Below are 23,352 nucleotides of genomic sequence, written 5' to 3'. Positions count from 1 at the left end.
CAGCTGTAGCTCCTAACTGGCGGTAGCAGCATCCACGAGGGTTGATTAAAAATACAATCCAGCGTTCTTCCCCAGTCTTAATGATAGAAAACCATGGGTGTGGATCTTGAGGCAACTCTGATGTTTCAGAGTCTGGGTTATTCGAATAGACCTCTTGGCAAGCTCTGGTTGCTAATTTAAGAGGCCTGCCTTCTAGCAAGCCCGGTGAGGTTGTTGGGAAAGGTATGCATATTTTGAGACTGAATTCTGGTTTAACATGTTTCTGGTATTAATGTTCTAGAGTATTTTTTAAAGTAAATGTTTGTGGAATCAACTCTGATGAGTTTTGATGTGTGTGTGTGTGTGTGTTTCATGATCATTTGATCAGTTTCCATTTGTTTTTCATCCAACATGATTTTGAGTTTATTTAAGGGGGTAAGCCTGTATGATATGATAACCAGAACAGGAAAAATGACAACACGGATGATGTCTTGTGTGTTGCATAGCTGCTGCCGTGATTGGTGGAGTCGGGAACAGTGGTGCCCTGCTTGCAGTACACAGTAACAGTCGTCATGATAGAAAACTTGGATCCACAAAGCCAAAGTTACTGTCTGGCTCCATACAGGAAAGGCTTGCTTACTCCTAGATGATACACATTCTTCATAGCTGAACCCTTCGTATTCCTGAAGACATTTAGGATGCCTCGAAGGTCACAGAAGGGACCCTGTGAGTGAGGTGTTTGGGCTGCCGCACAGCAAGTTTGGCAGTGTGAACATGCCAGCAGCTCTGCAGAGGAAAGACAAGTCTCTGACTAAATTGTTGATGTCCGTCAGAATCCACTCAATGACACTGAGTTTTTTGACCCTTTTTTAAAACATTTTACTTTTTATTGGCACATCATTCATTCCATCAAATGTTTAAGTGCTTAATATATAAAGCGTTCTGGAAATGGGCATTAAAGCTACATTCCCAGCTTCCATAGCTCTCATTCGTTAAGGCACCTCTCTCCTGTTTGTGCAGCATGGTGGGGGAACAAACCAAGAGACTTCTGAAGGTCATTGGATTCTTGTTATCATTTCTGCCTGGGGCTTGAATTTAGAGATTCACACAGAAATACTCCTGAAGTAAATTCCAAATTCTTTCAGTTTCTTTTGTATGAAAAAGCTCTTGTTTGCGAAGAGCATTTTTTCTGTCAGTGTTATCTAACTAAATGCCTAAAGTATTATGAATACTGTGATATAAGTCTTACGTTAAAAAAAATGTTCTCTGACCAAAAAAATCATTGTGAATGAGGGGGAGTGTGGAGTGGGGACCCAAAGCCCATCTGTAAGCAACTGGACATCCCCTTACAGAATGGTTGGTTGCGGGGAGGAGATGAGCCAGTCGGTGCAGTGCACCAACGATGAAACATACAACTTTCCTCTAGTTCTTTAATGCTTTTCCCCACCACTACCATCATGATCCTAATTCTACCTTACAAATCCGGCTAGACCAGAGGATGTACACTGGTACAGATAGGAACTGGAAACAGGGAATCCAGGGCAGATGGTCCCTTCACGACCAGTGGTGAGAGTGGTGATACCTAGAGGATGGAGGGAAGGTGGGGTGGAAAGAGGGAAACCAATTACAAGGATCTACATATAACCTTCTCCCTGAAGGACTGGCAACAGAAAAGTAGGTGAAGGGAGACTTGAGTGTTAAGACATGACAAAATAATAACAAATTACCCATGGTTCGGGAGGGAGGGGAAAATGAGCTGATAGCTGAGGGCTCAAGTAGAAGGAAAATGTTTTGAGAATGAGGATGGCAACAAATGTGCTTGACAGGAGGGATGGATGTCTGGATTATGGTAAGTGTTTTACAAGCCCCCAATAAAATGATTTTTTTTAACATATTCTCTGTTGGACCATTGTTCAAACAATGTATCCATTTAAAAACAAGCAAAGCCTAGTTGCTTGCTTATGGTAATGTGTCAGTTGAACTCTGCTTCACAGGGTTTTCAGTAACTTGATTTTTTTTGGAAATAGGTAGCCACACTTTTCTTCTGATGCACCTCTGAGTAGACTTGAACCTCCAATCTTGGTTATCAACACATTTTAACAGTTTTTACCACCTAGGGACCTGGCAAAGAATGTAGTTCTTACATGTGATACATAGGTACTTTTATCTAAAATTGCTAGCATTTTCTCTGCCACAGTGAATGTTACATACTAATTGTCTAAAATTGAGATCGAATATGATTTGATTGAAAGAGTATATGACTTAAACAGCTGTTTGAATTTTAGCTGCACAGTTTATTAGCTGGTTTCTTAAACTAGTGTCATAGTTTTCTCAGCTGATAATTTGGCGGAAGACTTCTAAGGCATGAGGTTCCTAAGAATATTCATTTGGTGGGATGCTAGTACAGAACGAAATTGGCTGAAAACTGAAGTTGTTAAAGGATTCAATTATTCTACCTTGTTATGAATCCGAGGGCAAATTTAGATATTTAACTACGATCATAAGGTAATAATATCCTTAAAAGTATGTTGTAAAAGATAGCAGATAATCTAAATGACATAATCATTATTTTGTGATGCAGGTGTTTCTTAGAATATTACCACTTTAATAAGAATTAAGAATGAACATTTCTATTAAATTACTAAAATAGAACATTTTTGGCCTAGTCTAATAAAACTGCATTTGCTATAATATTAAGTAATTTGCAACAAGTTGGATTTATTTATTTCCGAAATCAGGTTATTTGCCTCTTTTTTTTTCCCATCCTCTGCAGTTTTGCAGCTTGTTTTTGCCTTGAGCTATACAGGGTTGTTGACCGAGTAGTTTTTATGTTTCCATTTGGAATCTATTGAGCATTTATGCTAGTATCATTCTCTTAAACACACTATCAGTTTTGGTTAACATAATGGGGCTAGAAAATATAAAAGATGTCCTAGACAAATATCATTTCTAATAAGAATGTATTTTCCCTATGTGGTTCTGCCAGTTGCTTTTGCTTATTTGATACCTGTCAAACCTTTTCTCGTGATAGCTCTTTAAAATTCTTTTATAACTGCATAGAAGTCCACCACCATCACCTCTCCCTCGGATGACTTCCTTTTTTTCAGGATCATTTTAATGGGTGCTCTTACAATTCTTGTTACACTCCGTACATCAATTGTACCTGACATATTAGTACCTATATTGCCATCGTTCTTTTCTAGGCATTTACTTTCCATTGAGCCCTTGGGATCAGCTCCACTTCCCCCCCCCCCAACCCCCAGCCTCGTGGCCCCTTGTTAGATTATAGATTATTATTATTTTCGTATGTCACACCAACCGCTTTATCCCTTCCCCTCTGGTTCCTGTTGCTCTTCTGCTGGAGTGTGTGTGGGGGGTGTGGTTATGTGCCATTCATTGCAACCGGTACCCCCCTCTTTCTTCCCACTCCCCCCCCCACACACACACACACACACTTACTTCCCCTTACCCTTTTGGCTTCACTATTCCCATTCCTATTCGTGAGTTCCGTGAGTTTTGAGCTTTATCTCTTGTCTATACCTGTGTACATGCTCTGGTCCAGTCCAGAGTGGGAAAAAGCACTGGGGTCATGATAGTGGGGGGTGAGGAAGCCTCAAGGAACCATAGGTATGTTGTGTGATCCATCAGAGCTCTACTGCACCCTGATTAATTCATCCCTTCCCTACGAGTCAGTCTGGGGCATCTTATATTGTCTGCAGATGGATTTTGGGTCTCCACTCCAACCCCACTCATTCTCACCAACGCGTTTTTGTTTGTTGTTTGTTATGAATCTTTTGATGCCTGTTACCTGGTCCCAATGACACCTCAGGATTGCACCTCTTTTGTGCTTCTTCCATATGGGCTTGTCGCTTCACTGTTGGATGGCCGTTTAATTTCAAGCCTTTAAGACCCCAGATGCTATATCTCTTAATAGCTGGGCACCATCTGCTGTCTTCACCACATCTGCTTATGCACTCATTTTGTCTTTAGCAATTGTGGGGGGGGGTGTTGGGGTGCACGAGGTGAGCATCACAAAATGCCGTTTTGTTAGAACAAAGTGTTCTTGTATTGAGAGGGTATGAGCTGAGGCCCAAGGCCCATGCACAGCCTCAGTGTATTGCCTTATAAATATATGTACATACGTCAATACTTCTATTTTTATGGATTAATGTATTTACATAAGGACACACCTCTGTTAATGTCTTTAGCTATAGCTTTGGTTCCTAGAGCTTTCCTGTTTCCTTTTGCTGCCTCCTGCCCCACCATCTCGGATGACTTCTTACTTGGTCACCCAGCTTTGCCTTGGACATTCTTTCCCATATTGCAACTTGAGTGAATCTTTTACAACTTAAATCATGCTTATTCAGCCCTGGTTCCCACCTTGCTCGCTCCCATAATCTCTGCATTCTAGTTTCATTGGTTACCTTTGCTACACACACTAACATTCCTCACTTTCTCTGCTTGTTCTCTTTGCCTGGTGGCTGCTCTGCCCCATCTTCACCTGGCTAGCTTTTCCCGAAACAGTCATAGCTGGAGTGGCCTTCCCCTCTCCCACATGTCACTTCCTTTTCCCCTCCCTTATTTACTTCACAGCACATTTTCACTTGACATCTAACCCTAGCAGATTAGAAGCTTCACTAGATGTGCCCTCTCGACTCTTGTTTACTGCAGTAGCAAGAACATGCTTCAAGATCTGTTCAATGATGAATGTATATTCCAGTTAATGGATATACTGGGTGAGTTCCAGTTGTTTCTCTCTGAATGTTTTACTTGGTAGACCTCTTGCCATGTATGCTTCTTAGAATAATCCTGAAGAATGCATTTAGATAGGCCGCTGGGTACTTAACTGTGTGTCACTTTACACATCTTGGATGGTAGTCATCCAAGATGTGTAACATTTAGCATGTTCCATAGGTGTTGTATCTAGTATGCCATTTTTTAAATGACTATATATGGGGGTGGGTGAGTTTGTCTCAAATTTTAAAATGTTTATATACACACAGTTATTAGTCTTATTTTAGGATCTCAGGTCATGTTTATTTTGGATTGCTTACTACAGTTTTATTTCTATATACAACTCATATTATCTTGTATTTTTTAAAACACTAAATACTTGATCCATGTGGATTTGATAATAATGAGTGAAGCATACAAATGGTGTTCGTTTTATTCATGTTTTGGAGGGGATTTGGGTAGGAGTTTACCTAGTGAATTGGTTTTCCATTCAATAATTCATACACATTTTGATTTGTGACATTGACTGCAATTCCCACAGTGTAACAGCACTCTCCACTGCCTCCCTGTGTTTAATGTTGCTGTCCCTGCGTTTTGAGTTTCCTCTGGGAAAATGCTGCCCTGTTGATCTTATATGGTTGATCTGGGAAGTGCCTGCATCCCATTGTTCACTTTCTAGGCCTGCCTATTGTGAAAACAATACTTTTTCAAATGAAAAGCCAGTTTATAAAATAATAAGCCAAGACGACAAACAGAATGTTTTTCCTAATACTCTATATGAAATAATATAAATTTCTCATTACTAATTGAAACATCAAATTGCTATATTACAAGAGTTATGGGTATTCTGATGTCCTACAGTCTTTCATCTGTTCCTGTCCCAGTAACACAACACTTTGTAATTGATATAGCTCTTAAATATTGTAGTGTTTGGTGGGACTGATTCCTGCTCATAGGTATATCAGAATTTTTAAGCCATGTTTTTCAATCCTAAACAAATTTTTTAAATTTATTGGAAAGCCATGGAATTGATAAGCAAATTGGGAGGAACTGACAGATCTTTATAATAGAAAAATTTTCTAATCTGGACGACACACAACTCTTACCTTATATGTACCTCAAAAGTGTGGGTTCTTCTTGTTTGCTTTATGGCTATGAATGAAATCTTGTTACTTGTGTTTTTTAGTTTTTGTTGTTTTTTTTATTTTTGTTTTATAATCCATTATCTTTATTCAGTTATTTAACAAATACATTTTATTGGGGGCTTGTACAACTCTTTATTATGATCCATATGTACATCCATTGTATCAGGCACATTTGCACATTTGTTGCCATCCTCATTCTCAAAACATTTGTTTTCTACTTGAGCTCTTGGTATTAGCATCTCATTTTTCCTCTCCCGTCTCCCTCCACCTCGTGAACCCTTGATAATTTATAAATTGTTATTTTGTCATGTCTTACACTATCCGATGTCTCCCTTCATCCACTTTTCTGTTGTCCGTCTCCTAGGGGAGGGGGTTATATGTAGACCCTTAGAATCGTTTCCCCCTTTTAACCCCACCTTCCCTCCACCCTCCCGGTATCACCACTCGTCTTGAAGGGGTCATCTGTCCTGGATATCCTGTGTTTTCAGTTCCTCTCTGTACCAGTGTACATCCTCTGGTCTAGCCAGATTTGAAAGGTAGAATTGGGATCATTATAGTGGTGGGGAAGAAGCATTAAAGGACTAGAGGAAAGTTGTATGTTTCATCATTGGTGCACTGCACCCTGACTGGCTTGTCTCCTCCCTGCAACCAACCGTTCTGTAAGGGCTGTCCAGCTGCCTACAGATGGGTTTTGGGTCCCTACTCTGCACTGCCCCTCATTCACAGTGACATGAATTTTTGTTCTTTGGCGCCTGATACTTGATCCTATCGATAACTCGTGATCACACAGGTTGGTGTGCTTCTTCCAAGTGGGGTTTGTTGCTCTTTAGCTAGATGGCCATTTGTTTGCCTTTAAGATCCCAGACGCTACATCTTTTGATCGCCGGCCACCATCAGCTTTCTTCACCACATTTGCTTTGCGCCCATTTGTCTACAGCGATCGTGTAGGGAAGTTGGGTGAGCATCATTGAATGCCAGTTTAATAGAACCAAGTGTTCTTGCATTGAGGGAGCACATGAGTGGAGGCCCCAATGTTCACATAGATCTATTTCCCCATCCTCATATATAAATAATGTGCATGCCTGTATTTAGACCTCTAAGTGCCCTTTGCCTCCTCGTTCTTCTGCTATGTCCTTTGACTTTCCTCTTGTCCCCCTGTCATGCTCAGCCTTCATTTGGGTTTTAGTAATTCTTATAGGTTACATTACCCTTGCTCAAGCCCTACCAGGCCTCTTACACTACTGATTTTGACCCACTTGTACCCTTGTCCCTGGGGTTAACACCCACTTCCTTTCTTCCACCTCATCCTCTCCCATGTCCCCTCTAAACCGTTGGTCCTGTTTTGCCCTCCAGATTGTTTATCCCGCCTTAGAATAGACTTCTTGTTAGCTGCTGTTCTTCAGTCTCCAACTCATGGTACTTCATGCCCAGGAGGATAGGACCACTGTCATGCCTAAGACTTCCCTGGCTGGTTTTCAGAAGTCGCCCACTAGGCCTTACCCCCTAGTCTGTCACTTTGGAAACTGCTGAAACCTATTCAGCTCATGTGATCATCATAGCAACACACTGACAGGTAGTAGCTGCATTATTAGCCAGGAATCACATCCAGACCTCCTACCTGAACCACGCCTGCTCATTCCACACAAACCCTGTGCCTGTGTTTAGAGAGACATGGAAGGCGTTTATCCTCATTTGAGATGTTTGCAAGTTAAGGTTAATAATAAAAACTTTTCCTGTTATTTCATTGTAAGTGTTTTTAAAAGAATAAAATACAGAGATGATCTCTAGTATTTTCAAGTTAATGTGTGGGGTTTAAATGATTTTATATAAAATACTGACATATACTTATCTTATGTTTTTCTAATGAAGTCTATCAGACTTAACTACCATCAAGTCATCTGATTCATAAGAACCTTTGAACAGAGTAGAGCGAGCCCTGTGGGTTTCCAAAGCTGTACTTTTTATGGGATTAGAAAGCCCTTTTCCACCCATCTCCCCATCGCTGGTTTCAAGCTGGAGCACTGCACCCCCGCCAGGGCTCCAAGAACCTCCTGCTGAGGTGACCAGATGTTGATTTTGCTGTATTTTTGTTGTTGTTAAGTAAACTGCAGAAGAATTCACTTTATATTATTTTCCATTACGCCCGCCCCCTGAAGCTAGTATGTATGCTTTGTATATTTTGACTACATAAACAATATGTGACATATTTTTTTAAAAACTGAAGTGCGCTGTTTGTAAGCCATCTTGTATATACTTATTATTTAGATGGCTTATGTTACCATAAGCTAGAGAAAGGGTGTGTTTTTGTTTAATTCTATTTAGACATCAAATGATTGTTTCAAAACATTTTTCCCTAAAAGGTACATACTATAGACCATGTATGACAGTTTTTATTACTATAACACATCATCAATGTAAAGGATATTACAATTATTTAAAGTAAAGTCATCTTCTAAGGCAGTGGTTCTCGACCCTTTAATACAGTTCCTTATGTTGTGATGGACACCCCCCCAACCGTAAAATTGTATTCATTCATACTTCATAACCATCCTTTTGCTACTGTTATGAATCAGGCAACCCCTGTGAAAGAGTCATTTGACCTCCCCCAAAGGGGTTGTGTCCCACAGGTTGAGAACTGCTGTTCCAAGGTAGCAAAATTGGCTTACATGTACTTTTATTGGTGATTATTTAAGGATTTTAAGATTAGTGCATCACATAAATGCAAAACAAGTACACAAAAAATCTACTTATGTAGGGAGAAAAAAGCACTTGATTTTAGAATTTAGAGAGATTTACAGATAGAGGGTTGTGGTAATCCAAGTATAAATGTTTAAGGAATGACATACCTATTAAAAGTTGTTCGAGATGACATTTAATGCTAATGCCCACTTTTCTGAAAATTATGTAAATTATACTGTTACAGGTGTTTTTTTAATTTTACCCTTTAACCCAGAGATTCTATTTCTAAAAGACTTAATCTTAAGTGAGAAGGGTAGTGGAAGAAGAATTTTTTTTTTCCTGTGTATTTTAACATTGTATAGCAAACAAAATGGGAAGGGCATACTATCCAAGGATGGGAGATAGGATTAAATGATTATATAAACTTATGATACAGAATAGTTGATAAAAATATCCTTAGAAAATCTCTTATAAGGGTCTATAACAAGGAATTGAATTTTTCATCTTTATATTAAGAAAGCATAACATTTAGTGTAACATAACACCGGATAATCAAAATGTCATTTGGTGGCTTACAGAAATAAAGTATTTTTTATTAAACATCTGTATTTTGTATGTAACGGGAAGACAATCAACTGTTATAATTGGAAGAGATGTAAGTCTCAAATATTAGGATGGTTTAAAAAAGCAAAATAGAAAATTACGAAAGATGGCATGCACCACCTAATTAAAGTAGACATGAGATAGTGTGAGAAGTTCTCCATCCGCCAGCACACCTTCTGTCTTAGGTAAAGCTAGAAGTATATGCGGAGTCTTATGTAGTCTAATTAGTGATCACTGGATGTTGGAATATTTGTCAAGGCTTTTGCGTCAACTCTGCTGCTGCATAGTGATCCTGTAGGAAGAGTAGAATTGCTGTCCCATAAGATGTCCAAGGCTGTAGGCAGTGAGTTTGGTGTTTTGTTCTTGGTTTTGAGTCTTGCTGAAATCAGATGGCCACTTCTTTGTCCTACTGAGTGCCAGTGGATTTGAAACCACTGACCATTTTGGGGTAGCTGAGCACTTAAACGGTGCGCCACAGGGGACCTTTCGATTACTTAGTCCTTCGTGAGTTGTAAGCATCCTACCCTCCTCCTCGGTTTTGCTTGGTGTAGTTGGTGTGTTTTCCTTAGGTTTCCAACTCTTCATGGTTAGAAGAGTGCAGGGGAGTTTTGCAAACTTGTTAAAAATCTAAACTGCATTGCTCTGGCCCAAACACCCATCATGTCCATTATATAATACAAGGAGTTGGGTGGTGGGATTGTATTGTATGATACTATATCAGAAAAGAAAGCAGCTGACCCCTTTAATAAAAATAATGATCGATTTTTAAGTTTCGGTGGATCTCTTATCCAACGGGAATCTGAATTCACAGTGATAAAGTTTTAAAAGGAGGGCTTTTAAAGGAACTAAGGAGTTGGTGGTACATGGCCCGTTCTCCAGCTTTTCTTGCTTTTATCATTAAAGCTCTTACACGTTTTCATTGCCTTTAGTAATGATGCTTGCCTTTAGTGAGGATGCTTTTCAAGATTCCTAATATTTGCAATTTATAATTCACCTAAAGAGATACTTGTTAGAAGCAGAAGCTCAGTAATAACGGAACTGTCGATTCCGTGTCTGATGCAGACCTTGAGGTCTGTGTTTGAGCCTGTCTGTCCCAGAGTAAAAGAGAAGTCTTCGTGTGTGTGCATTTAGCCCACCATCCCAGAAGCTTGGTTTGATTTCAGTACTCAGAAGGGTAAATCCTAATGGCTTTTGATTTTAACTTTTTTTTTTTAGGGTCTCTGACGCCGCCTGCACAGCAATCTTGAAAACCCTGCGTGGACAATGGCTACCCAAGGTTTGTGCCATATGTCTGGTTACTCCATTGGGCTCTGCTTCGTTGCCATTAACCAACCCCGTCTGGCTCAGATCCCCCTACTTTCCTCTCTCCTGCTTAATTGTCAGGCTACCCTTTGCTCCATTTTCTGCTCACTCTTCCTGATGGCTTGGTGAAATAGCAAACCAGCCACCAGTAGGAATCTAGTCTGGATGACTGCTCTGGAGCCTGGATGCAGATTGCATTCTTTACTGACTCAGTGAGTAACTGTTAGGTGGTACCCTAAAGACATGGCTGTTTTATCACTGAGCTATCCTGGATGTCGATTCTGTTTTTTTATTTCTAAAAATATTTCAACGGGCCATGTCACAGATTTCTTTTATAAGTTGGTGTCCCCTGATAAGACTTGTGTTGCTGTTTGGCTTTACAGCTGATCTGATGGAGTTGGACATGGCGCTGGAGCCCGACAGGAAAGCTGCCGTGAGCCACTGGCAGCAGCAGTCTTACCTGGACTCTGGGATCCATTCCGGTGCCACCACCACGGCCCCTTCTCTGAGCGGGAAAGGCAACCCCGAAGAGGAAGATGTGGACACCACCCAAGTGCTGTACGAGTGGGAGCAGGGATTTTCTCAGCCCTTCACTCAGGAGCAAGTAGCTGGTAAGAGCTGCCTGCCTGCCTGCCTGCCTGGAAGATCCAGATGTGAATCAAGTAACTGCTCTTTAGAAAAAAAGTGTATTAGCTTAAATAGGACAGCGCGTCAAAAAGTTTGTGGGAAAATGGAATGAAAAGTTTTCCTGTGAGCTTTTTGAGCATGTGCTCGGTGTGCTGAGCTGAGCTGTGATAGTGAGTGTCGGCTTCCCCTTTCCAGATATCGATGGGCAGTACGCCATGACTCGAGCTCAGCGGGTGCGCGCTGCTATGTTCCCGGAGACGTTAGATGAGGGGATGCAGATCCCATCGACGCAGTTTGATGCTGCTCATCCGACTAACGTCCAGCGTTTAGCCGAGCCATCGCAGATGCTGAAGCACGCAGTTGTAAATTTGATTAACTATCAAGACGATGCTGAGCTTGCTACACGGGCTATCCCTGAATTGACAAAATTGCTGAATGACGAGGACCAGGTAAACAGTTATGGCTAACTCTTCACCGATTCTCAAGGGAACTCAAGGTCTGCCTAATAGGTATAGGCATCCCCTGCTTTTGGAAAGTTTGCTTCAATGCTACATGTCTTTTGTGAAAGACCTGCGTTGGGTAGTGCCTTGTTTACCAGAAGGTTGTTATAGAGGATATATATCCCCCAAGCAGCCAGAATCACATCTCCAAACTTTGTACATTATTTTTTTACTTTATACAGGCAGCATATTTCATTTTTGGTTTTAAAATTCAGTATTGTTTGTTTCCTGTGCAGTGTGGAATGATCTGAGTAGGTTGTTTCGGGGCATTTGTAAATGCTCAGATTTCTCCCCATATAGAAGAATGGTAATTGCTTTTCTGTTTTGTTATTTTGACTTAGTAAAAGTTTTCGTAGGAACCTTCTACGTTTAGGTTTGAAAATCACTTAATGAAGCCTTTAATTTCTCGGTGACAGGTGGTGGTCAATAAGGCAGCAGTTATGGTCCATCAGCTTTCTAAAAAGGAAGCTTCCAGACACGCCATCATGCGTTCTCCTCAAATGGTGTCTGCTATTGTGCGCACCATGCAGAACACAAACGATGTGGAAACTGCGCGGTGCACGGCGGGGACCTTGCACAACCTTTCCCATCACCGTGAGGGCTTGTTGGCCATCTTTAAGTCTGGAGGCATTCCTGCCCTGGTGAAGATGCTCGGGTAAGGGAGGACAGATTGCCTGGAGCTGGGAAGGAGAAGCAGACAATCACGGTATTTCTGATGAGGCCTTTCCCCCTGTTTCAACAGCTCACCAGTGGATTCTGTGTTGTTTTATGCCATCACAACTCTCCACAACCTTCTGTTACACCAGGAAGGAGCTAAAATGGCAGTGCGTTTAGCTGGTGGACTGCAGAAAATGGTTGCTTTGCTCAACAAAACCAATGTGAAGTTCTTGGCTATTACAACAGACTGTCTTCAGATTTTAGCATATGGCAATCAAGAAAGCAAGGTAAAGGAGTAGTTTATCAATGCCATACTATTCACAACCTACCTCACCTTTGGTCTATGTTCTAGAAAAGTTCGACATCTCTCTTTGCCTTTTCAGTGTTTGAGTACCTTGTCTAGCACCTTTGGATCTCTTAGGAGTTTCCAGCCATAGCGGGGGAAAGACATTACAGTAATAACTGGATGACTGTTGATTGAAATGCACACATGTTATATGCTATGGTGCGCCTCCAGAGGGATAGCAAGGGTTGGACTCTGCTCTCAATGAGAAGGGGTTGATTAGGTTTAAGTCCAGCAGAAACAGCAACTCTGACAGACCTAAAGGGAGAGGAGCATGATCGGTTTTGGGAATTTAAGAAATAACAGGAAGGAGGAGAGGGGAACAGTTTGGTGGGGGCTGTTGAGATCAGTCCCTGCGTGCTATGGAAGAGAAAGACCTTGGGTCTGCTTCCAGGAAGATGACCCCTAACAGCCCCAGGGAACAGCTTGGCCGTGAGGCTCGCTGTGAGCGGGAGCTGCATGACCGCAGGTTTATGTGTGAATGTTTACTGAGATTGGGCAGGACAGATCCTACACAACTTTGATGCTAAGAAATCTTGACTTTTGAAAAAGTAATGAGACAAAGAACATTCAGCAGACCCATGAGATAGTGAGGCTTATATTTTAGAAGATTGGGGCAGTTTGGAAAGGCGGGGTGGAGTGTATCAGAAAGTAAACACAGGCATGAGTGACTCTTGTGGGACCCCCCGTATAAGGCGGGCTGGTTAGGAAAAAGCACAGGACTGAGTGATCACGAGTTCAAGTGCCCCGTCAGATGTATGACACATTTGATGAAATGTACATCGGCTTTGATGTACCTTGCGTTTTGGGGCTTAACTATTGTATGTCAGCATGGTTTCTTTGTATGATTGGGGTGGAAAGGAATAAGACCTTGATGTACGTGGGTGGGTTTCACTCAATAGCAAGCTGGCTGGAAATTATATAAGGCTTTTTTCAAGCGCTTGATAGTTTCTATGACTAACAATATTTACAAATGTCTTTCTAGCTCATCATTCTGGCTAGTGGCGGACCCCAAGCTTTAGTAAATATAATGAGGACCTATACCTATGAGAAACTACTGTGGACCACAAGCAGAGTATTGAAGGTGCTGTCTGTCTGCTCTAGTAATAAACCGGCTATTGTCGAAGCTGGTGAGTATGTGTGTTTGCCCTGAGAGCTCTGGTGTACAGTAGGTACGGTTCTAATTAGATTACCTTTCTTAGATAAAGGGAATCGAACTTGACCTGGGCAGGCTATTTGATTTACAGCCAGGATCAGATTCAGATAAAGTCCCTGTATAAATTCTGTTTTTCACCTACATTGGTGCTATTTAGGACTCATTTTTGTGGAGTTCTTAATTCTTTGAAATGATGGCTAATCCTCCTGCTTCATACATTTTGTTTTTTAATTTTTATTCTGGGCAAGCCCAAAACTTGCTAACAAACCTGTGACTATATAGATACAATTACATTATAAGTTCTATTGAAGTGCAGTGGGGTGTGACCAGGTGATTTCTTGATTTGTTTAGTGGCCACTAAAGAGCAGTACTTTGGTTCATTGAGACTAGTATCAGGGCAATAATTGAATATGGAAACCTTTTTTTCCCTATAACTTTTATGACAGTTTATAGCAGAGGGTCTTCCAAGAGTTCATGAAAAAATGTATTATTTTTAAAAATCATGAATTTCAGGTGGCAGGGGAGGTGGGTTGGTGTCAATGTACTCAGCTGATAATGGCTTGTTATAATGTGACTGAGCAGAATCTAGTGTGAGGCACCCAGGGACTAGGACGTCAGTTTGAAAAGAGCCCTCCTTAGAGCAATGTGAACGCCGCTAAAATTGAAGCAAGAACAAACATTACATATGTGGTGAAGCTGGGTGGAAAAATGGGTGTGACTTATAAATGGGTAACTCATTTTAAGAAGGAATGGCATGATGTGGAACACGAAGCCTGTAGTGGCATACTGCTTACATTGATTTGTCAGGAAAAAATTAACCTGTTCACAGCTTAATTGACAAGGACTGGCAAGTAGCAGCAGACACAGTAGTCAACACCATAGGTACCACGCCTGCGGTGTGCAGATCAGCTGTAGAGAGCGTTGGAGAGACATTTAAGGAAGAGGAAGCACATTCTGAAGCAGGGATCTAGGAGGAGCGCCTCAGGAGGTGAAACGTGACTTCACCAGGACGATCCTGAAGAGAAAGCACAAAGCACTTACTGCCAAGTGGAAGGCTTCCATGGCCACAGTTTGGTGTTGCTCAAGGCATTTTGCTTGTTGCCCTTTATTATGAGGGTGTTTTGAGAAAGCCCAAAGTTTTTCCGGGAATACTTCACCACAAAGTGCTCCTTCTTCTTGACAGTGCTCCTGTGCCCGCCTGCCCTTTCTTTATCAACCAAGAGCAATCTGCCAAGAGTTGCAGTGGGAAGGCTTATACCATAGAGCCCTGATTAGGCTCCTCTTGGCTTCCTTCTGTTTACTATTTTTGAGAAATACTTAAAGGTTCCCCATTTTCTTCAGTGAATCAGGTGCAAGCCCTGCAGACATAGTTAACTTCCCAGCACCCTCACTTCTCAGGGATGGACCGAATGGCTGGTATCTTCACTTATCAAAGTCTCTTCAACCCAGTGGAGCTTATGATCAGATACTGGTATTTTTATTTTAATTCCATTTTTCCATGAATCTTTTGGACTACCTTATCCTGCATCCTGTCTCCTTTTAATAACATCTACGTGTGCTCCAAAACCAAGCTTCAAACTGAAACTGGAAGAGGTAAAAATATACAGCATTTAATAGAAGGAAATGTTAGGACTAAACTGCAGGCTTAGTAACACCTCCCCCCTCTGTGTGTCGAGACTACTTTTATTTGAGAACTTACAGAGGAGGGTGGTGGGTGGCCAGGGATAACTGCTTGGAATAAGTGTGAGTGGGTTCATATAAACTTGGCGCAATAAACCAGTTGCCACTGAGTTTAGTCCAACCCAGCAGCCGTGGAGAACGCAGCTGAAGGTGCCCCGAGGCTACAGCCTTCCAGGAAGAAGCCTGTGGAGGGGGGTTCAAAAGGGGTTTGGGCAACTGTAGATTCCATTGGAATCGCTGGATTTTTATATGGAGGTATTTAAACAACTGGCTGGGGAAGTGAGGTGGTGGCTTGGGGAGCTGAAGGGTATGGGCCTGGGAATCTTTGAGAAAATCCCATCTGAATTATTCTGATGGTCATTTGTTCTGAAAGTGTTGAGTACCTACTGTCTCCGGCACTGTGCTAGGCACGTGGGTGGTCATGTTGTTGCATGGTGAAAGTAGCTCGAGTTCCTGTTTTCTTAACAGTCTGCTGAAGGCCAGAAACCAGGAGCCTTCCAAACTAGAGTGGGCATTGCGAGAGAAACGCCAGCTGACAGTGATCCTGATTCAGTAGGCCGTCTTGGTAATTAGATGGGGAGGGAAGGGACCTCCTGGAGGGAGCGGATGGTAAAATGGTGACACCATGCCCTGGAGATAAGAAAGGCTTAGCGATCCCGGGGTGGAGAGAAATGCTGTGTAGTTAGCACGAGTGAGTAAGGTTAGTGGCTCCGGATAGAGGTGCGTGAGCTAGGTGGGACCACTGCCATTCAGAGGTTCCAGTAAGGATTTATTCACGGAGTTATTAATACTTGCAGCTAGGTTTGAAATCGTAGATGTAGTCTTGTAGGCTAGGTTTCCTCAAGGTTCTGCTAAAGAACTTAGCCCCCAGAGATCATTGGTAGCTGTTCATTAGTGGAACCTCAGTGGTTTATTTGGAATATTGTATTAGCACACTCTATATAGGGAACAATTTGAATGACCAAAGGCAAGCAGGCCAGGGCATGAAATATGTTAAATAGACCTCTCGAAGTGAAATAGTTCAGTGCTAGAAATAGCAAAGAATTAAGGGTTGCGACTTCTGAAAGGGCCAATAAGAGTGTATTATATATTGATTGTCTAATGTAGCAACTGGATATGATTGAGGTTTGGTGCCATGAAGATAAATGGAATTATCAGAAGGTAGTGTTACTTTTTGGAACAAGATCATATTGATTAACTGACCCATTTGAGTAGTGACTAAAAAGGTCAATGCCCTACGCACAGCCATCAAATCCATTCTTACTCATAGGTATGCTGTTGGACAGAGTAGAGCTGCCCTTTTAAGGATTCCTAGGCTGTAAGTCTTTAAGGGAACTGACAGCCTCATCTTTCTCCCACAGAGCTGCTAGTGGATTTAAACTGCTAACCTTTTGGTTAGCGGATCAATGCATAACCCACTACAATGTCGTATATGCCGTATGCCACCAGTAGGTAACTGGAAGGGAATACTACTAGGTTGTAAGGGAAACTACAGATAAAGACTTGGGGAGTTGCCCCGGTGTACAGGAAATTAAAGAGGAATAGAGGAGAGAGTTGATGGGTTAGAGAAGGCGCTTCAGAGTCTAGTGCATTTGTGAAACTCACCCTTGACCTGCTGTGTCAGAATATGTGTTTAATCATGAGAGGCATCTAAGGTAATAGTTAATCATTGTAGTGAGGGGAGGGGGTGACTGAGGAAGAGGAAAAGGGAGCTGCTAATCATGTAGGAGATCAGCAACCTTGTGCAAGTCAAGTCTCAGCCAGAGCTACTGGGAAGAAGAGACCAAATAGACACAATTCTTAACTATTTGGAAGGGCAGATTTAATTGTAGTTGTGTAAATGTTATTAGGAAAAGTTCAGGATACCGTGAGAATTACAGCAAGTCAACCAAACCTGATTTAAGGAGATTAGGCAGACATGAAGGATGAACCAGGAGACACGGAAAAAGTTCTGTGTTCAGATGTGAGTTGGAGCTGGTGTGTGAGGAGTTGGGTTTCCGTTGATAGGCTGCATGCTTAAGCGATCCTCAGTGGTGGAAGGTTGTGAAACGTGGGGTCAATGACACTTTTTTGGACAGTCCTTGGTAATAAGCAGCCTTTTCTCTAGGCTCTTAACTCTAGAAATCTACCATCTTCAATTGTTTGTTATGTTATCTTCACATAGTAATCTCATCGCCATCCTTAAAATTGGTGCTCCAGTCCCTTTTCCTCTGTAACACTTAACCACCACCTGAGTATATTACATTTTAAACATACCAAAAAAGCAAACAACTGGCCATTGAATCAGTGACAACTCATAGGGACCTTGTAGGGCAGGATAGACCTGCGCCTTTGGGTTTCTAAGACTGCTCCCTATGGGAGTAGAAAGTCTCATCTTTCTTTATGCTTTCGGTTTATTTGTGGATTTGATTTTTGTCTTGTCCACTTAAAAAATACGTCCCACTGGGGTAGGGATTACTATTATTTCAATTCCCAGAACAGTGGCACTCATTCTTGAAATGATTGAATGGTTGAAAGAAAATTTGTTAAAGGAGGGGAGGTGAATGCGGGATTTTTCGATAGAGGGAAGGCACAGTAGTTACCTGAAAGAGATCACTACTGAGATGAACTGGAAAAGAAAGGAAATAAAGTGCTTTGGCGAGGAGTTATCTTTATAAGAAAAGACACTTAAAACGAGAGAAGACATACTTAGGTTGATAGGGCCATGTGAGTCATTGTCTTTTTGATTTGCTAGGTGGAATGCAAGCTTTAGGACTTCACCTGACAGATCCAAGTCAACGTCTTGTTCAGAATTGCCTTTGGACTCTGAGAAACCTTTCAGATGCTGCAACTAAACAGGTAAATTCTGAATACATCGGTGCTTGATGAGGAGTCGCTTTGAGTGTGTGCTGAGAGTCTGCTTTTATCTCCATAGGAAGGAATGGAAGGTCTTCTTGGGACTCTTGTTCAGCTTCTGGGTTCAGATGACATAAATGTGGTCACTTGTGCAGCGGGAATCCTCTCAAACCTCACCTGCAATAATTACAAGAATAAGATGATGGTGTGCCAAGTGGGGGGCATCGAGGCTCTCGTGCGCACTGTCCTCCGTGCCGGGGACAGAGAGGACATCACTGAGCCCGCCATCTGTGCTCTGCGTCATCTGACCAGCCGGCACCAGGAAGCAGAGATGGCCCAGAATGCTGTTCGCCTTCACTATGGTCTACCCGTTGTGGTGAAACTCCTACACCCACCATCCCACTGGCCTCTGATAAAGGTACGTAGTCCCTCACAGCAGTGTTGTGTAACTTAGGTGAGCCATCTCTAACGCCTGGACCTGAAATGAATCAACAGGCGTTGGCTTCTTCAGTAAGCGGGAGGGCTGACTGGGTCCAGGGATGGAGGGTCCCAAGGGGTCTGTGCCAGACCAATAGATTCAGCGCGCTGGTCATGGGACTCTCACATGCTAGGCTGCATTCCGATTCATCACTGTTCTTACCTGCAGGCTACTGTTGGATTGATTCGAAACCTTGCCCTTTGTCCAGCAAATCACGCCCCTTTGCGTGAGCAGGGTGCCATCCCACGATTAGTTCAGTTGTTAGTTCGAGCACATCAGGACACCCAGCGCCGTACGTCCATGGGTGGAACACAGCAGCAGTTTGTGGTAAGTAAATCTTCTTGGTGCTCTCTCCCTCCCGCAGGTTTTCAAAGCGGTTGCTCTGTGGGTGCCGACCCTAACAACGTGAGGTACAACAGAGGGAAACCACACCCCGCGGTCCTGTGCCAGCTCACAGTTGTTCTAACAGTCTGAGCCCATTGTTGCAGCTGTCAGTCCATCTCATGGAGGACTTTGCTCGCATTGCTCCTCCCCTTGACCCAACATGATTTCTTCTCCTGGTGACATGTCTCACGTCGACACTATCTTTAACTCTAAGGAGCACTCCGCCCTGACTTCTTCCGAGACAGATTTGTGTGTTCTTGTGGCGGTCCTTCCTGTACTTTTGGCCAACACCATGGTTCACATGTAACGGGTTTTCTTTGGTCTTTCTGATTCAGTGTCCAACTTTCACTTGCACACGAAGCCATTGAAGATGCCATGGCTTCGGGCAAGCACTCCTCAGCCCTAAAAGAAGCTTCCTTGCTACATGACGCTTTAGAAAGAGGTTCTGTACAGATTTACTGAATGCAATGTGTTCTTTCGGTCTTTCGACCTCACTTTGTTTTCTTCCATTTATCATGATTCTATCTGTTGGTCTGGTGATGAGGATTGTATTATTCTTTATATTGAGTTGTAACCATCAGTTATTACAAGACCGGACTCAACATTCAGCAAACAAGGTTCTGTCAGCTGCCTATCGCAGGTTGTTAATAAGCCTTCCTCCAAGCCTGCTGCCGCCTTTGAAAGCAGTACACATACATGCATAGGCTCCTAGTCCAAGCTGGTCACTGGTTTTCTCTGCCTCCCTCTTCCTAAAGGGCTGCCTGTGACTAACAAAACCCATGCCCTTCCTGTGGCTGCGTGCTCCTGCTTGAGGGCTTTGCCTGGGTCTGCATTGTCAGTCTTAGAAGGGGCGTGGGCACGACTTTCTGCTGTATTCTTAGGGAGATCATACAGAGATTCACCACTGAAGTAACAGAGCCATCAAGTCTGACTGACTGCAGATCCCACCCCCCATGACAGTGTGAGTGAGTCTTGCCTAGAAATACTTGCCAGGTGTTGAGATTATGATTCCCTGGAGAGTTTAAGCTGTTTTCATGAACCTAAAAATAGAGTAACAAATATTAAGAACAAACAGTAGCTTCTCTGGAATCTTTACTATATTCTAGGCCTACAGCTGCATCTTGACGCTAGCTTCATAGTATACATATGAACATAATGTGAATGCAAGAAGTAAACATTTGAATCCTCTGTTTATTTTAGGATGTAGGCATTCAAAGAATCCCCTTTATGTAACTCAGCTCCTTTAGAAAACAAGGACAAGAGTGTGGGGACTCAATGTTGCTAGTTAACATGCGTGCATGCAGATTAGAGCCTTGGCTTTGTCCATTTATTACAAGGTCGTTGGTCTGTTGCCATGGGGTGGTTTAATAGACGGCAAAAAGCACTTTTTATTTTATAGGAGTTTGTGTCTTCATAAAAATCAAGAAGCAGGCTCTTTCACCATTTCTGAAACCCAGAAGTAGGGGCAGCAGATGGTCCTGCCACCTCACAAAAAGCCCACTTCCTCCTCTCGTGCAGACCTCAGTTAAGCAAGCAAGCAAGCAAGCAAGCAAGCGTGGAAGCCTTTTATCAGAAGGGTGTGTAGCAGCTTTTCTTCAGGTAGCTTAGTAGAACTGGTGATAAAGCTTTGCAAATTTTCAACAAATACACGTAGATTTAGAAAAGGGATAAAAAGCAGGAAAACTCATCTGAACATTGCTCCCTGTCTCTTCCCTGGTGGCATAGCGGTTTAGTTTACTGGACGGGCTGCAAGGTTCGAGGTCGGCAGGTGAACCCTCCAGTTGCTCGGTGGGAGCAGGGTGATGCTGCCTGCTCCAGTAGAGCTGCAACCTCAGGAACCCTTCTCCTCTGCCATTGGTAGTCAGAATTAACTCACTGGAAGTAGAGTTTGGTTCTGGTCTGTGGTCACCCAGAATTGTTGCTTGTTTGTGGGACTGGGAAGTATGTTTGAGCTGCCTCTGTCTGGGATGGCGCAGTGTGGAGGTCAGATACTGACCTGGAATCGGCACTACCGGGAGGCTCCTTGCTTTAATTAAGTGCATCCTCTGTTGTGGCTTCTTGGGGCTGCTGCAACAGCACTGCAGGTGGGTAGCTGTAAAGAACAGGATTGAACTCTGACTTTGAAGGGAAGACATGCCACTTGGTATTGGCCATTCTGAGGGCTTTCAGAGAACTGTTCCGTGACTCCCTCTAACTCTGGAGACTGCTGGCAATCTGCCTCCATGTGTCGTGTGTGTGCGCCTGTCCTCCCCTTAATTAATGACACATGATGAGAGACTGGTTATGAAGGGCCCAGGCTGGCCATACCTCCTCACCCCCTCGCTGGTGCTGTGGAAAGTCCTGGTGGGCTTTCCATGAAGACAGAAAGCCCTGATGAAAAGATTCTTCTCTGATGCACGGCTTTGCCACAAGTTGGAGTCAGCGCAACTGCAGTGGGGTCGTCTGTGGAGCAGTGCTGGTCGCCTGCTCGTCGGGAGGGGAAGCGGTTCGAGTGTGCACCCTCAAGAGGAGAGTGTCCGCTCTGGTCACGGCAGCCCCTCTCTTGTAGGAGGGGGTGCGCATGGAAGAGATTGTGGAAGGCTGCACTGGAGCCCTGCACATCCTGGCTCGGGACGTTCATAACCGGATCGTCATCAGAGGACTAAACACCATTCCACTGTTTGTGCAGGTACGTTGGCTTTGGGACGACTCGCCCGGGTTTGTGTCCATGCCATATCATGACTTGGTGGTCAGCAGAATTTCAGGAAATCTGGGACCAAACTAGGGACAGCAGCATGTAATGTTTTCTTTAGAAGGTACATTTAAAAATTTGAATCATGGTATGTTGTGTCCTTACGTTGAATGCATTTGATTTTAGGGAAACCTTCGTTGCTCATGGACAACATAAGGGGGACACGTTTAAGACTAGACGAGGGGAGTGGGTGGGCTGTATCCTCCCACTCTCAGGAGTATTCCCTGTCGAGGGGGTGAACCCACCTGGCCAGGCCTTGGGAGCAAGCACACGCTTGCCCTTATGACTTGCTGGGTTTTGTTTATAAATCTTATACCATCAGAAGAAAGGGTTCATGGCGACAGCGGTTTCCGGCACCGTTGCTCCAGAGTATCAGGTGACTCCCTGTGAATTGTGCAAATGTCCAGGAGGCACCAGTCACTCTGCAGGGAAAGGATGGGGCTTTCTCTCCCAGTAAGATTTACGGGCAGTTACATATACCCAGTCCTAGGCTGGCCCAGTCGGTGTGGACTTGATGCAGGAAGGGTGCAAATGTCAGGTACACTGAATTAGGACGGTTTGTGCCCCATTGGGTGCCTGCCATGTTTCAATTAGGCTTGCGTGTGTTCTCTCCGTAGCTCCTTTATTCTCCCATTGAAAACATCCAAAGAGTAGCTGCAGGGGTTCTCTGTGAACTCGCCCAGGACAAGGAGGCTGCAGAAGCTATCGAGGCTGAGGGAGCCACCGCTCCTCTGACAGAACTGCTTCACTCTCGAAATGAAGGTGTGGGTAAGTAAGCGGTCCACAGCCTGCAGAGCAGAGCCAGTGTGCACAGCGGAACCTCTGCTTCACCTCATGGCCTTCTCCCTCCCCTAGCAACCTACGCAGCTGCCGTTTTGTTCCGAATGTCTGAAGACAAGCCTCAGGATTACAAGAAACGGCTTTCAGTTGAACTGACCAGTTCTCTCTTCAGAACGGAGCCCATGGCTTGGAATGAGGTAGGCTGTGCGAGCAACTTGGATGGTTCGCTGAGCCTGGGAGGCGTCCTTGTGTTCCCTTCCCTCTGAGCAGTGATGTGGGTGTGTGCGCACCGTCACTGGCTTGCATGCTCACTCTTTGTGCTATCCAGCAGCTTCCACACTGCTTTTGGGCAGATGACAAGCCTGCTCAGTGATTACAAAGAAGCTTGACATTAGGATTCATTGATGAAAATGTGAGGCTGAAATTTGTTTCAGACGTAAGGAAGAACCGTCTTCTTGTTGACTGAAAACTAGCATTGCTGTCTTAGAGGCCAATTTATTGATTTTTTTTTAAACTTTTTCCTCCATGGAATTTCTGCTACGAATTAGCCAAACTAGAATGTGTTCAGAGTTCTTCATTGAAACCATTTTTAATAATAAAAAAGTAAAGCCACCAGAAAGCTTTTTCATTCAGTGTATTGCTGGATCCATGGACAGAGAGCCTTCATTATTGGGGTGGGCGCACGTTGTCCAACAGTGAGTAATGTTAGTTGGGCTTTTCATAGGCATCTTGTTAGCAT

The 23,352-nt window shown here is 43.3% G+C and overlaps 1 protein-coding gene across 3 annotated transcripts in view; it reads left to right on the top strand.

The window, feature by feature from the left end:
- CTNNB1 (catenin beta 1) overlaps positions 1-23,352 on the top strand; it is a 41,440-nt gene that overhangs the window by 15,277 nt on the left and 2,811 nt on the right. For all 3 annotated transcript variants that reach the window (XM_075556014.1, XM_075556012.1, XM_075556013.1), the window contains exons 2-13: positions 10,356-10,416; positions 10,826-11,053; positions 11,265-11,518; positions 11,986-12,224; positions 12,312-12,513; positions 13,555-13,699; positions 18,140-18,243; positions 18,320-18,658; positions 18,887-19,045; positions 21,651-21,770; positions 22,451-22,601; positions 22,689-22,810. In XM_075556014.1, coding sequence (XP_075412129.1) covers positions 10,404-10,416; positions 10,826-11,053; positions 11,265-11,518; positions 11,986-12,224; positions 12,312-12,513; positions 13,555-13,699; positions 18,140-18,243; positions 18,320-18,658; positions 18,887-19,045; positions 21,651-21,770; positions 22,451-22,601; positions 22,689-22,810 — 2,076 coding nt within the window. In that variant the 5' untranslated portion in view covers positions 10,356-10,403. The remainder of the gene's footprint in view (positions 1-10,355; positions 10,417-10,825; positions 11,054-11,264; positions 11,519-11,985; positions 12,225-12,311; positions 12,514-13,554; positions 13,700-18,139; positions 18,244-18,319; positions 18,659-18,886; positions 19,046-21,650; positions 21,771-22,450; positions 22,602-22,688; positions 22,811-23,352) is intronic.

This window comes from Tenrec ecaudatus, chromosome 8 (genome assembly GCF_050624435.1).
Source record: "Tenrec ecaudatus isolate mTenEca1 chromosome 8, mTenEca1.hap1, whole genome shotgun sequence".
In the NCBI taxonomy this organism is placed as follows: Eukaryota; Metazoa; Chordata; class Mammalia; order Afrosoricida; family Tenrecidae; genus Tenrec; species Tenrec ecaudatus.
This window is presented reverse-complemented; position numbering and strand designations above follow the sequence as displayed.